General features: G+C 34.0%; 1 protein-coding gene and 1 long non-coding RNA gene across 10 annotated transcripts in view; one reads left to right on the plus strand and one right to left on the minus strand.

Moving 5' to 3' along the window:
* The window catches only part of LOC118187932 (low-density lipoprotein receptor class A domain-containing protein 4-like), a 365,193-nt gene that overhangs the window by 311,086 nt on the left and 40,982 nt on the right, over positions 1 to 13,125 (plus strand). Inside the window, exon 1 of one of the 9 annotated variants that reach the window (XM_035358234.2) lies at positions 2,301 to 2,442. The exons of the other annotated variants lie outside the window; for them this stretch is intronic. Within the exon in view, the coding sequence (XP_035214125.1) occupies positions 2,409 to 2,442 (34 nt within the window). The 5' untranslated portion in view covers positions 2,301 to 2,408. Of the gene's footprint in view, positions 1 to 2,300; positions 2,443 to 13,125 lie in introns of those variants that run through there. 9 annotated transcript variants of the gene reach the window in all.
* Positions 1 to 13,125, minus strand: part of LOC146993010 (uncharacterized) — a 74,757-nt gene that overhangs the window by 52,330 nt on the left and 9,302 nt on the right. The window lies entirely within an intron of this gene.

Genomic DNA, 13,125 nt, shown 5'->3' on the forward strand with positions numbered 1-13,125 from the left:
AATATTCATCGAGAGGATTACTTTTGATAAGAATTATAATGTACTTTTAAGGTAAACGTTATATTTACATCAGTAACGCTGTTATGGAAACAACAAAAATAGATTACAACTTCTTCCGTTTCGTCATTCTTCTGAAGATATCCAAGTTTTAAATAGTGAGTCTTCCCTACTAAATTTTATTTCTGAAGTTTATCTGACTTGTTCGTCTGCAGATTAGTTAAGATGCTTGTCTGGTGATAACAAAAAGCGTTGTCTGGAGATTAAAAGAGAGGTTTAACTTTTGTTTGGATGAATTATGTTAATTTCTCATGCACTTGTTCAGCATGCAGACATTAATTAAAATCTTTAACCCCAGGGGGGAACTCAGTTTATTTTATTTGAATACATTTGTATATTTAGGTGTGCATTTGTGTATTTAGGTATATTTAGGTTGTATGCATTGTATATTGTTGTTGCATTGTATATTTAGGTTGCATTAATTAAGATTACTTGTCCTAAGACCTAACCAGTAGCTTCAGAGAAAATATTACTTTGCTTTAAAAGTTTAGCAAAGATATTAAAAAATTGTAAATTAAATCAAAAGATTCCGTAATAGTTTACTGCTGTTTTGATTACAGAGCTACAGTTATTAATGAAATTATTATCATCGTCATTACAATTTTAAAGCTGCGATCCAGTTGTGTTATTAGGCTTATAACTTAGGTGCATGTAATCCGCAACATTCTCGACAATTTATTATTATCATTATTTCTTTAAACTTTATTACGATTTCATGCCTGAAAAATATTTTAGTTTTCAATTACTTGATTGTCAGTTGATATCCTTAGTCGTGAGAAGTCTTTTCACCGTGCACTTCGATTATCCGTTAAATACTCTTATTTGGCGTTAAACAAATAAAACCCTTGAACTTGTCTTTTAAATTATTCCTCCAGTTTGTCAGATTTATAAGAGTCGTATGTCAAATGCTTAAATTCTCGAGACTTAAATAAATTAATAAGTATATTTTAAATTGCTTATAGCTGCTATTCATTTATGAAGGCATTGAAATGGGCACGTTTTGAAATTAGATACCAAGAAAATAATTTTCTGTGTCTGTAAGAAAACTTCCCAAAACAATTTTCCTGACGCCTGTAAAATCGTGATTTTTGTAATAAATGTGATCATGCTTGGCACTTTGTAATGAACAATGTCTTATCACTGCTGTTCAAATTACTGGTATTAGTTGCCATGTTTAATGTCAGATGAACACGTATGTCTTTCGAGCAATTAGGTATTAATTTGGACTTATAAACATGAAAGATAATGTTATGGACTTATAAACATGAAAGATAATGTTATGCCCTCTTCGTAATTCGAATTTTAGATCTTCCGATTGTTAGCTGGACGTGATATTGATTACACCAAGATGAGGGAACGCAGTGAGGAAGACAAAAATTCCTTAAATTCTTCCTCACTTACAGGCGATTAATAAGGAAGACGACCCAGTCTCCAAATCCAGGTGGTGACGAATTATTGCCCCCGAATTGTTGACGAATTATTGTTAATCCAGCCCCACTGTAGAGATATTTGGAGTATTTTTGAAACTAGGAAACATGAAGCTGGCATTCTAAATTCAGAGCCTCTGATTGCTAGCCGGACGTGCTACCAATTAAACCGCGAAGGGCCCGCAGAGAGGAAGATGAAAATTCATTATATGTTCTTCATTGTCGGATGCTTTTATTACCGATATATTGATAAAATGAGTAACAATGCCGCTTCTCTTCGCTCTTTCATAACTGTGTCATCAATCGTTACTGTGAAATGTTTGACACGTTTATGCCAATGACAGATTCATTCAGCTGTCTTTTGGTGCAATTTATATTCGAAACTGAAATATATAAAACACTGTTTACTGTAGCAACCAAAGTCTTCGAAGAGCACACTCAGATTTTAAATGTTAAAATTTCATATCTTATCCTTCCATACTGTTCAATAGTCAAAGCCTATATTCTTCCGAAGTATTCGATCAGGATTTCGTATTAAAACGGATCCTTGATTGTTGCCCTTCTTTCTTTCTTTACAGATATTTGTTGCAGGACTTTTTTTCTGTCGCAGACATTCTAATCTCTGCTGCTAAATAATAATCCGTCTGCATTATCAACCCTTTTCCGTCGCTGGCTCAAGGCTCATTTGTTTATTCAAGCGTATCGTTATGCAAATGCCTCTACTGAACTTTTGCTCGGTAGTGCTTCAGAATTGCGTAATATACTATGCAAAATGGAAAGCGGGCCTCTTATCGCCCCAGCCCGCTTATCGCATCCACGACTCGAATCCTTATGTATTTCATAAAAGTACTCTATTCCACAGCAAGACGTCGTGGAGGCAACAGTTTTAACACCTCAGAATTATAGCTGTCCGACTATTCTTCGATGTCCTTCATTTCAGTATGGAACGACACATGCAGTATGTATTGCTTATTTTCTTCTGCAAAAGTGTTCTTAGATTTGCAGCATAACGCCATTACCGAGAATTATCGATAGTTCACTTATATCCTACATAGCCTTCATTTTTCGGTGTAAACTCAATATATATATATATATATGTGTATGAGGCCAAAATTAACAGCTGAATGACGTAATTAGTTATAACTCATAGACGATCTATTATCGAAAGCAAGGGTTTAAAAATGTGTCAAGGCTTGTTTGAAAAATAAATTTATATTAGCACATAAATAGTAAAGAAAAAAATGTCATAAAAACAGTGCATATAGACGCAGCGTATTTCTGCAGTTTTACATAGAAAAAAGAAGAAAAAAAGGACTGTCAATTATATGTGTGAACTATCAGTAAATGCATAGACTGTATTGTCATGACTGTATAGTCAGCGTCAATCAAAAATGACAGTTGAGTATAAATATTAATAAAATTCAGACTGCGAATAAATGCATATATTTAAGTAACAGAATTCAGACGATAACTGCAGCTATAAAAGTATAATTCAGCATGATATATCCAGCTGTTAATTTAGCTAAAATATGAAATCTAGATTCTGAAATTCCAATTTTCCATAGTGTAATATTTTGAATTTAACATTTATTGATACTTAGGGAAAAAATCTTGCAAAACATTTGCTTTTTAAAATTGTTGTTCCTTAAATTAACAAAAATAATTTTTAAAAATGCCCAAATGGAACTTCAAGACTACCTTACTTTTAAAAACTAATTCGTCATTCAAAAATCCGTAAATTAAAATACAATTACTAATTCGAATTTCGCCTCCGAGATGGCGTTACCATGGCAACGCATGTTGTCAGACGATTATTTTGCGTTGGGTGAAAAAATGTAGCCGATCTTCAAATTCATTTTATCTTATTTATTTAATTAGAATTTATTTTTAGAAGATGAATTCCTAAATGGTATTGTATTTTATTTGTGCTTCGCATAGCGGGAGCTCGTAAAGTAAGATATGACTGTATTGAAAGAATACTTTCCAGCAACTTACTTATTTTATCAAGTAAACTTTTTACTTAACGATTCTTCTCATAGTCCAAAAAAGAATTAAAGTATTTTAAAGAAAGAAATCAATTTTCAGATCTAATTCTAGTGCAAAACTCGATTTTTTAAAATTTGACTGTAGTTTGTCTGTCAAAAATTTTATCTTCTGTAGCATGTCATTTCTGATATTCTTTCGCAATTTCAATAAGTTATTTCCTTATTACTTCAAAATTAGAACTTAAATGATTTACTCTTAACAAACTGAAGTAAAATATTGTGTGATATTTCACGCAATATGTTTGCTAAAGCAGTCTGTGTTCTGGATAGTTCAGTACAATTTAAGGAAATAAGTTTTAGAGACGCATTCTACTGGTTAAATTTATGATTCTCTTGCAGCCATTTAAACTTAGACTTTTATTAGGGGATTTTCTTGATCAATCACTTCTGGTATATCACGATATGAAATTAAAAATTTAACAACGATGAAGCTGATAACCTTTTGCACCATATTTCGATAGTTATAATTTCATACCATATTATTGTACCAGTGCGTTTTTCTCCCTCGTTCCCCTAAAAGCGACAGTTGACTCATATGTGTCATTATATGCTGAGGAATTATGTAATATCTCAAGAAAGAAATTTATGTCGTAAAAGTAAGAATTGTCGAATTGTGATGGCACATAATGTGAACACGTAACCCAAAGTGCTAAGTATTTTATTTGAATCTTGCTGATAATTACTGTTCGAAATGTTGTCAAACTGATTGTCTAATGCTACCGAAATTAGGTGTTTACATCAAGATTTTGCTTGTAGCGCTTTTTAATTAAAACGTTATCAAGCAATATTTCGAAAGAAATGTGGCTATTACATTCTTCAGAATGTTAGGAAGAAAAATTTTCTTGTTTAAAGGATGTGTATTCCCCGTACACGAGGAAATTAGCTGAAATTATTAAATTTTCCCTAATGTGAGGGGTTTTTTTTTTTTTTTTTTTTTTTTTTTTTTTTTAAGTGATGGAAAAATAGTATGAAATTAACCTTTCATGAAATGTACAACTAGATTCTTTCATGTTTTTCTGCAATTGTATAGTTAAATTATAATATGGTTAAACAGGGATAAAAAGGGCCTGACACGGATTTCGCGTTGTATATTATAATTATAGCAAAACATTTAAAGATTCTCTGCCTAGAATGGGATGCTTTCCTGGCGGCTTTCTGTGGGAAACTGGCTAATATTTACGTTGCATTTGGGGGGGATCCTGAAAATCCCATGCAACCAAACCATTTTATTTCTAGGAACAGTGTCCAGGTACAGATGGTAGCCACTCCGTTCACTTTCCAAGACAGCCCAGATACGAATGGTAAGAATCACCAGTGCTCTGCAGCTTTAGTTTTTCAAATCACTGATGTCTCCTAAATACAGACAAAAGTTCTTAGTTGCTGATTAACTTGGTCTCGCGTTTATGAAAGGTATTTATGTAAACTTTTTTAGGCAGCTGAAAATTAAATTCCCTGAATACAGTCAGCATTAATGTATGAATCCAGAATAAAAATATTAAGTCAGTAATGCCTCGATTTAGCCCTTATACAGGAAAACCGTTCACTTAATGCTCCCTGCTGCTAATCGAAAAACCGTTTCAGTTACAAAGAAAATTCTTTTGTTAACAATCACTCGTAAATATGAATCAACAAGAGGGTACACTGAGTATCAAAACATGCAAACATTGTAAACTATGCATTTAACTGGTAATGGAAAAAATATGAAATCACTTTTCTAATTAGTTTGAAGCAAGCCTTAAAAATAAGGATATATTTCCCGAGATACTCTGTTCTGGTAGGTGCTAAAAGAAAATTTTGCGAAAACCCCATAATTTTGAAAGGGTTAACCATACTCATATTAACTTCCGTCGAACTATTTCATGATATACAAATGAACATGATCAAGTACACCATTGTGAAACAGTGTGCAAATATTTGAATACCTGTTTCTTGAGCGGAGTCGCAAAAATGACATATGCGATGGTATTTTGGGTCTCTGTCGCAGTCCAAAAAAATATATCAAAAAGAGAGCAGTCTATCCCGATTTCTAGTGGCCTCCTGCCAAAAAGATACGCTTAAGGTGCTTGACACTTAAGTGTCAGCTGCAGGCTCTAGACGAAATTCCTCATCGCATCTTGGGATTTTAAGCGACAAGTACAGGTTCTACGGCAAAATGAAATTGGAAAAAATATTCTTGACAAAATTTATTTTATAAATTCTTTAAATCTCCAGCTTTCCATTCACCTTTGATCTTTACAAATAATTCTATTTCTTTAATCTTTGGAAATTTATACCTATTAATTAACAATTTTTAAAGTTTTCAGACTTCTGGAAGCGAAGTCGCTTTCGATATGTTCTTCTATATCTGAGTGAAGTCCATGTAATCACTTTATTATTATCTTGTCTGGCAGACTAGGAGGAAAAGATGCATAGACTGACACAACAAAATATTTTTAAATAATCTTTTAACTAAAACTTGTGTAGTGCTTGAAATATAAAATTTAAGTGCATCATTCATCAGCAGCGGGGCTGAAAACCAGTCGACAGTATTTTGTTCAAAGGATGCATTATTCGAAGTAAAGATGTAATTCCTCTTTATAAAGCTGCATATATTTTATACATTTATAGATTTCCTAGTTCGACAGTTCGAGTATCCTTAATTAGGCTTGATAACATTATTAAATCCATTTATAACGATCATCGGAGGACCATCGAATTATTTAGCTGTAGTCATGACTTGCAATAACCGTGATGAGTTAAACATGGAAAGGAATAGGCTTAAATGAAAGTCATTATGGTTTTTTCCTCATTAAAACCGCGATTTCACCATAATCGAGTTTCTGTTTATTCCTTAAATTAAATAACCTTAATATCGAAAGTTTCCCGCCATCGCAAATATCGTAGGTGCAAACAGTTCGCGTTGGATTGTTTAATCATATTTTGTCAAACGATTTTGGCATTTGAAATAAAGACTTGCTTCAGTGCTTTACTTGTGTGCCTGTGTTGTGAAATTTGTAAAAAAAATATCGTTCTCTGTAAGTGCAAAGGTGCTTGAAATGGAACTGTCACGCTACCAGATTAGAACCATCATTTACTTCCAGTTCTGTTGCAAAACGTCAGCTACAGAATGTCACCAAATCATGTGTATAGCTTTAGGTACTAATGTTGTATCATATGACACTATGAAGGTTTGGAATCGAAAGTTCCAAAACAAGGACTATGATATTCAAGAGGCACGACTGATGTTGAAGAAGCCCTCGTGCGAGAACTTGTGGGAGAAGATCAGATGCTACCACTCGAGAGCTTGCTAAGCAGTTAGACGTTAGTCCATTAGTCGCGCTATGCATTGCATAAATTTGACATACAATTTTAATCGCTGGGTGCCGCATGTGCCAAGCGTTAGCAGGATTACCACCCCCCCGAAAGAAGTTTAAACTTTAACCCTTTGCGTTCGGGATACTAGTCGTGCTGGCGTAAACATTCATAATAGCAATTCTGAATAGTAATTGTGGGTGCATATGAACAATCATATCAGTAACTCGCAGTGCCACTTGAGAGTGATAGCAATGCTTTCATTTTAACATTATGCGCAATTATGAAGATAATGAGCATTACTGTAATGTATTGTGTTGAAATAAATGTTTATTAATAAGGATATGACAATTAGAGGGAATTAAAGTATTCCTTGAGACATCAAAGCTATTAACATATTAAATAGAAAATACTTTTTTTAGATTCATGAAATAAGTAGAATATTTTGAATTTGAAAGAAAACACGAGTTTCGTTCGGGTATATGTCTCATAAAGCATCGACTTCTGCAAATTGTACATTTCCTCGAATTTGTCAATAAATTAATATATAAATTAATCTATAAATTTTTAACTATAAGGTTCCTTTTTATCAGATAAAAAGTAATCGTAAATGTTTTGTAAATAATTATGTTTGTAACTTTCAGATTGGTTGAAATGTTCCTCGAATGCAAAAAGTTAGTACATGTAAATAAATAAATATAACCTGTTGTAATATCGAATGTATCATAAATTCAGTTATAAAAGTACCCTAACCCAATGTCTTCTTTCCCGCATCTGTAAAATGAATTCTCAGCGCAAAGTGCTACATACGATTATATACACTCATGTCCATAAATTAAGGCTAATGCAAAATCAGGCAAAGGAAGAGTTAGAAGCAAAACAAATTTGACTTATTTGTAAAGCTTATTTATTAAACAAAAGGTAAAGAGCAAAAAAAGATGCTATATGTTTGATATTATTAAAAAATTTAGCGATTTTTCTCCCTGAAGCAAATTACAAAAAAAAAAAAAAAAAAAAAAAAAAAAAAAAAAAAGAAACCTATTTACAAAAAACCAATATTACATGGTTGGTATGATTGTTAATACATTGTATGTCTCCCAGACGATGCAATACAGTCCGTACAACGCCTAGGCCTGCTGAGTATCAAATTATCGATCTGATCTTGGGGGGTTATTACACCACTCAAAAAGCAATGCTCTCCGAAGTTCCGGTAGACATGTAGGAGGAGGTTGACGGGCTGCAACTCGTCGGCCAAGCATGTCCCACACGTGCTCTACTAGATTCAAGTCCGGTGAGAATGCTGACCAGTCCATACGGGTGATATCCTTCGATTGAAGGCATTCGCTTACGATGTTTGCACGGTGAGGACGGGCGTTGTCATCCGTAAACACAAATTGTGCGCCCATGGCGCCCCGAAACAAACGCACATGTTGTTCCAGAATAACGTCCCGATAGATTTGGCTTGTCATGGTTCCAATTTGAACATGCAGGTCTGTTCTGGAACCCAGAATAATTCCACCCCAAACAAGCACTCTTGCACCACCGTAACGGTGTCGTTCAATGATGTTTTCTTGGTGGTAACGGGTACCTGGAGCTTTCCATATGAAAGTCCGGCGAGAATCAGACTGCAAGCTAAACCTTGACTCGTCGGAAAACATCACAGAAGCCCACTGTTGCGTTGTCCACAATGCATGCTCTCTACTCCAGGCTAACCGCAGGCGACAGTGAGTTGCAGTAAGTGGAACGCATCTGACAGGTCTACGAGCATATAGACCAATCTGCCCTAAGCGTTTGTACACCGTCTGCCTTGAAATTGTCGTACCAGTGGCTGAAGAGAGCTGACGAGACAGGTCTGAGGCTGTGCTCCACCTGTTTCTTTTGGCAGTAACTGCCAAATACCGGTCCTCATTCGGCGTTGTAACTCTGGGGCGACCTGTGCTGTAACGTCTACTCACATTACCATCATCTTGGAATCGTTGCCAAAGCCTGGAGATAACACTCTGGGCAATTTCAAGTTCGTCTGATACTTCCAGTTGGGTACGCCCACATTCCAGACGGCCGACAATTCTACCACGTAAAAAATCATCCAAATGCGTCCTTTGTGTCATAACTATTCGGTTATTGCACTGAAATGCTTATAAAGCGCCTGCGAACAATTTTACTTCTTTGCCTGTATTCCTTATATATCACTCTCTTACACTCTCGTCATTGTGACGTACCATCGGTGTCATCTGGTTACTTCCTGAAATTTGCATATGATTCTTGAAGATGTATGTAGTGATTTTACAGGTGATATATTTATTTTAGAGTTCGATTTCCGCGTAACTCCAAATTATCATTAATTTATGGACATGAGTGTAATTAAAAGTTTTAAAAAAGATAATTTTGTTAGCTGAGTTAGTGTGTGAGCATTTGTCTGTAGAATGAGAGGATGTAGCTTTGAATCGTCACTCGGGGTACTTTTCTGACACTTAATGTGCGGTAATTGAGCTCTGAAAACAATACAGATTTCATTAAAATTACAATAAATATGATTCGTAAGATAAATTTTCGTATTATCCTAATAAATGAAAAAAGTTTTTTTTTTTTGGGTGGAAACAGCATGGTGTGCCTTTTTTTTTAATGGCGGACACTAGCATTTTTAGGCTTTGGTAACTATTAAGGCCAGAAGCGGTGGTCATTTTATTATGGAGGCACTTAACAGGCGGTCACCGTTAGCCAGTATGTACATCAAGCTACAGACAATGTACATTCATGCCTCCTCCGGGATTTGAACCCGGCCCCTTCAGTACTGCAGTCAGAGTGATTAACCACTTTCTCTTCTGGGCGGCTGCTGGGCCATCATTGTGTTATATCAGTTATTAGAACATTGGGCGACATGGCATCACGGGTGCAGTAACAGGAGAGGAATATGCGTGCTTTTCCAACTTTTTGAATGTTTCCCCGGTCTCGTTTGAGTACATTCCTGCATATAGGCCTATCCATGCCGAAGGTATGACGAGGCTTTGTACTGGAAGCTGGTATGCACACGTGTGGCAGCAATGCATGTGTAAATCCCAGTTTTCTGACACTTCTCACATCTCTCCAGCAGTACATTCGCAGAGCCGTACCAAGGATGGAACGAATGAGGCACTTGCCTCAGGAGAAATTGGGGAGGGGATGGATGGATTATTCAATTATGCCAAAGCACATGAGGGCTATCTGCCTAAAGGGAGGGATGCTTTCGTGGAGGACTTTCTAAGGGAAACTGGCTCGTATACACGTTACACATGGGGAAAACCACGAAAACGCCTCCTTATTACAGTATTATTGTCTCTTATTCTTCTTCACTGTCTTGCCTTTGAAATATTTTTGGAAGACAGTTTTGTAAACAAATCCGATATGTGCAATGGAACCTGTCTTTACAATGAAGTTTGACATGATTGTTGTAACATTGCATAGAATTGACAGGTGCCTTTCTTATACGTCTATTCTTATATACTTCGTCAGCGATTTTGTTGATTATTCGGTCTAATCGATTAAAATTCTGCATGTGTGTGAAGAGTTACTTGTTTTGCAAAGGTATTCGTAGTATTTATCTGTATAGTATTTATCAGTATATTATAACTGCTAAAATTATATCTTTAAGAAAATCAACCTATGAGTTAGAAAATTTTCTTTAAAATATTCATATTTTTATGTTATTAAGTGCAAATCAACGCCTTAAAAATACCAGTATGTCTGTAAAGAGCAGAACATGTCATTACTAATTTTACTTAATGGTTTTGTTTTCCGTGTGATTTCTGTAATTTAAAACACGGTATTTTATTATCGTCATGTTGAAACATATACTTTTATGATAGAGACGCCATCGCTTTTTGTAGTCGTTGTTTTCCACGTAACGAAATCGTATACTCCAGCAATCTCTGCAATCAAGAATTCTTCCCTCCCGAAATTTACTTTAAAACAGCGTTTTTTAGCTACAGGATTCCAAGAAGACTTGAAGTTTCGCAAGCATGATAATGCTGACAGCTCTCTTCTCAAAATGAAGCAACTATGTCAACATGAAAATGTTGGATTTTTCAACCTCGAATTTTACTGGCTTACAAAATTTGTTATTTATGCTTAATTTAAAATGGGCTATTTTTAAACAGAATTAAAAAAATTTCGAAAAAATTTTACTTTAATCTACTACGCTTTTTTGAGGAAGTATATATTTATTTTTGATAAATGATATAGGGTAAATGAAAAGCATTAAATTATAAAAATTTAAAAGAATTTAAAAGTGTTAACACGGCTGTACATTTTTAGGGACTACATTAAAATGTATACAGTTGAACAATTTTATTTTGTGGTGCTTTCTCCCTCCTTTCCTCATGCTTTCGTGGTGTAATTAAAAGCATACTCAACGCATATTCGATATATCCAAGGTTCGAGCCCCGGCTAGGGCATTGCCCATTTTTCACGTCTCTAGCATGAAAAACCCTACTGACTCTACAGTGGAATCGGCCAAATGTTCTTTATTAAGAAAGTCTTCGAGACATTTGAGTTTGTGAGGTTTTGCTTCAAAGCATGTATATTTTACTATTATAAAATTAAAAGATATTTAAGATAGTTTATAAGGAGGTAATTGATAAAAGAGAAAGCAAATAAACAAAACTGAACCATTATTTAGGGAGACTTTTGCCCGTAACAGATTAAATCACTTTTGAGAGCCTGAAACATTATTTTCATTAATATTTCATTATCACATATCATTCTTTCCTGATATTTCATAATTTTATTTTGTCAGACTGCGATTTGTGCAATATTTTTACTGAAAATACATTTAGATCACCAAACGTTTCTAGAAATGATTGTATGCTCAAAATTATAAATTAGCAAATTGTGGTAGTTTTGCGTTTAATCTGCAAGTTATTTATTGTCTTAAATATGTAACGAGCTATGAAATGGGCTTCGTAATTGTTTAGTCTAATTGGAAGAGAAGCACGCCAATGTAAAATGCATAATTAAGCAAAAAAGCAACATTAGATTAGCGTAAATTTCAACTAAAACTCACTTTCCCTTCTACCAAAGTGAAAACACTTTTTTGCTTCTGAAAAATAGAGGCTTATGTCAGATCACCTTCAAAATCGATAAATATTTATCCAAAATCAATGCTAATCTAAGGAGACCTTTTTACATAATTTTGTATGATCTTTAAGTGTTAAAAAAAAAGAGAGGATTTTAGTTCTTCCCCAAATTTAGACTTTAGACTAAAAATATCGGTTCAGTTACTAATTAAGGTATAGTCCTAGGAATTATCTGCATGGAGACGAATGCCTTTGCTGTTCTGGAAACTGACTCTTATTTAACTTACATTTGAAGAACTAACATGAAAATTATCTTGTTCTGCCAACAACCGAGCTGATTGCTTTTAACTCCACTCTAAATTAATTTCCAGACAATGAAATTGACCGGCTTTAGAGGTGCCGTCGTGGCTTACGTTTTGATTAACGTGAATACAAAACAGTCGTACAGAAAAAGTTCCTCATGAAGGCATCTCTCCTAAAGAATGTAATTCTCAGGTATTTATTTAAAGTATGGCTTTCAGTGGTCGAAAACAAATTTATCCTATAACAGTAATCTAATCTAAGTTTTATTTTTGATGGAAACACAAACTTGTGGAAGGTTTTTTTTTTAATGTTTTTGTTTATTCATTTATTATGTATATTGCAATGTATTAAGCATATACAGATTTTATTATACATATTGTATGCCCAGTTTCCTTAGGAAGATTTTTTTCGAAGATGTGGAGATAGATAATCGTTATGTGCTAGGCGTAACTTAAACAATAAACTTAAATTTAACTATTAAAACCAAAAATACTTAATAAAACTAAAAATGCACATAGAAATTTATAGAGAAATTTTGGTATGTTGAAATCTCAAAAATCATGCTAAAGTCGACATATATGTTGATACATTGAAATTCGGAAGGAAATGTTTTGCAAATTAATTATTACTATTTCATTTGAAATCTTTGAGCAACATTTCATTTTTTAAATTTATATTGCTTCTTAGCAACTACAATGAAATTAATGCTGACATGCTAATTAATAATATATTAAGAAATTAAAAATATTTTCCAAGTATTTTAATTTTTGAGCTACGGTAACTGAGAATATTCAAGAAATACACTCGTAACAGTACAAAAAGTAGGAGATATTCCTTAACAATATATTTACGAGAAGGAAAGCGTTGTAGTGTGACGAACTTAATTTATTTTTAAATTTGGAGCAATAATTCTTAAAACTATTTGTTGATTTTATTGTAATGTGTTTTAAG

This window comes from Stegodyphus dumicola, chromosome X2 (genome assembly GCF_044657685.1).
Source record: "Stegodyphus dumicola isolate Sdum_Otavi_A_Nest chromosome X2, ASM4465768v1".
NCBI lineage: Eukaryota > Metazoa > Arthropoda > Arachnida > Araneae > Eresidae > Stegodyphus > Stegodyphus dumicola.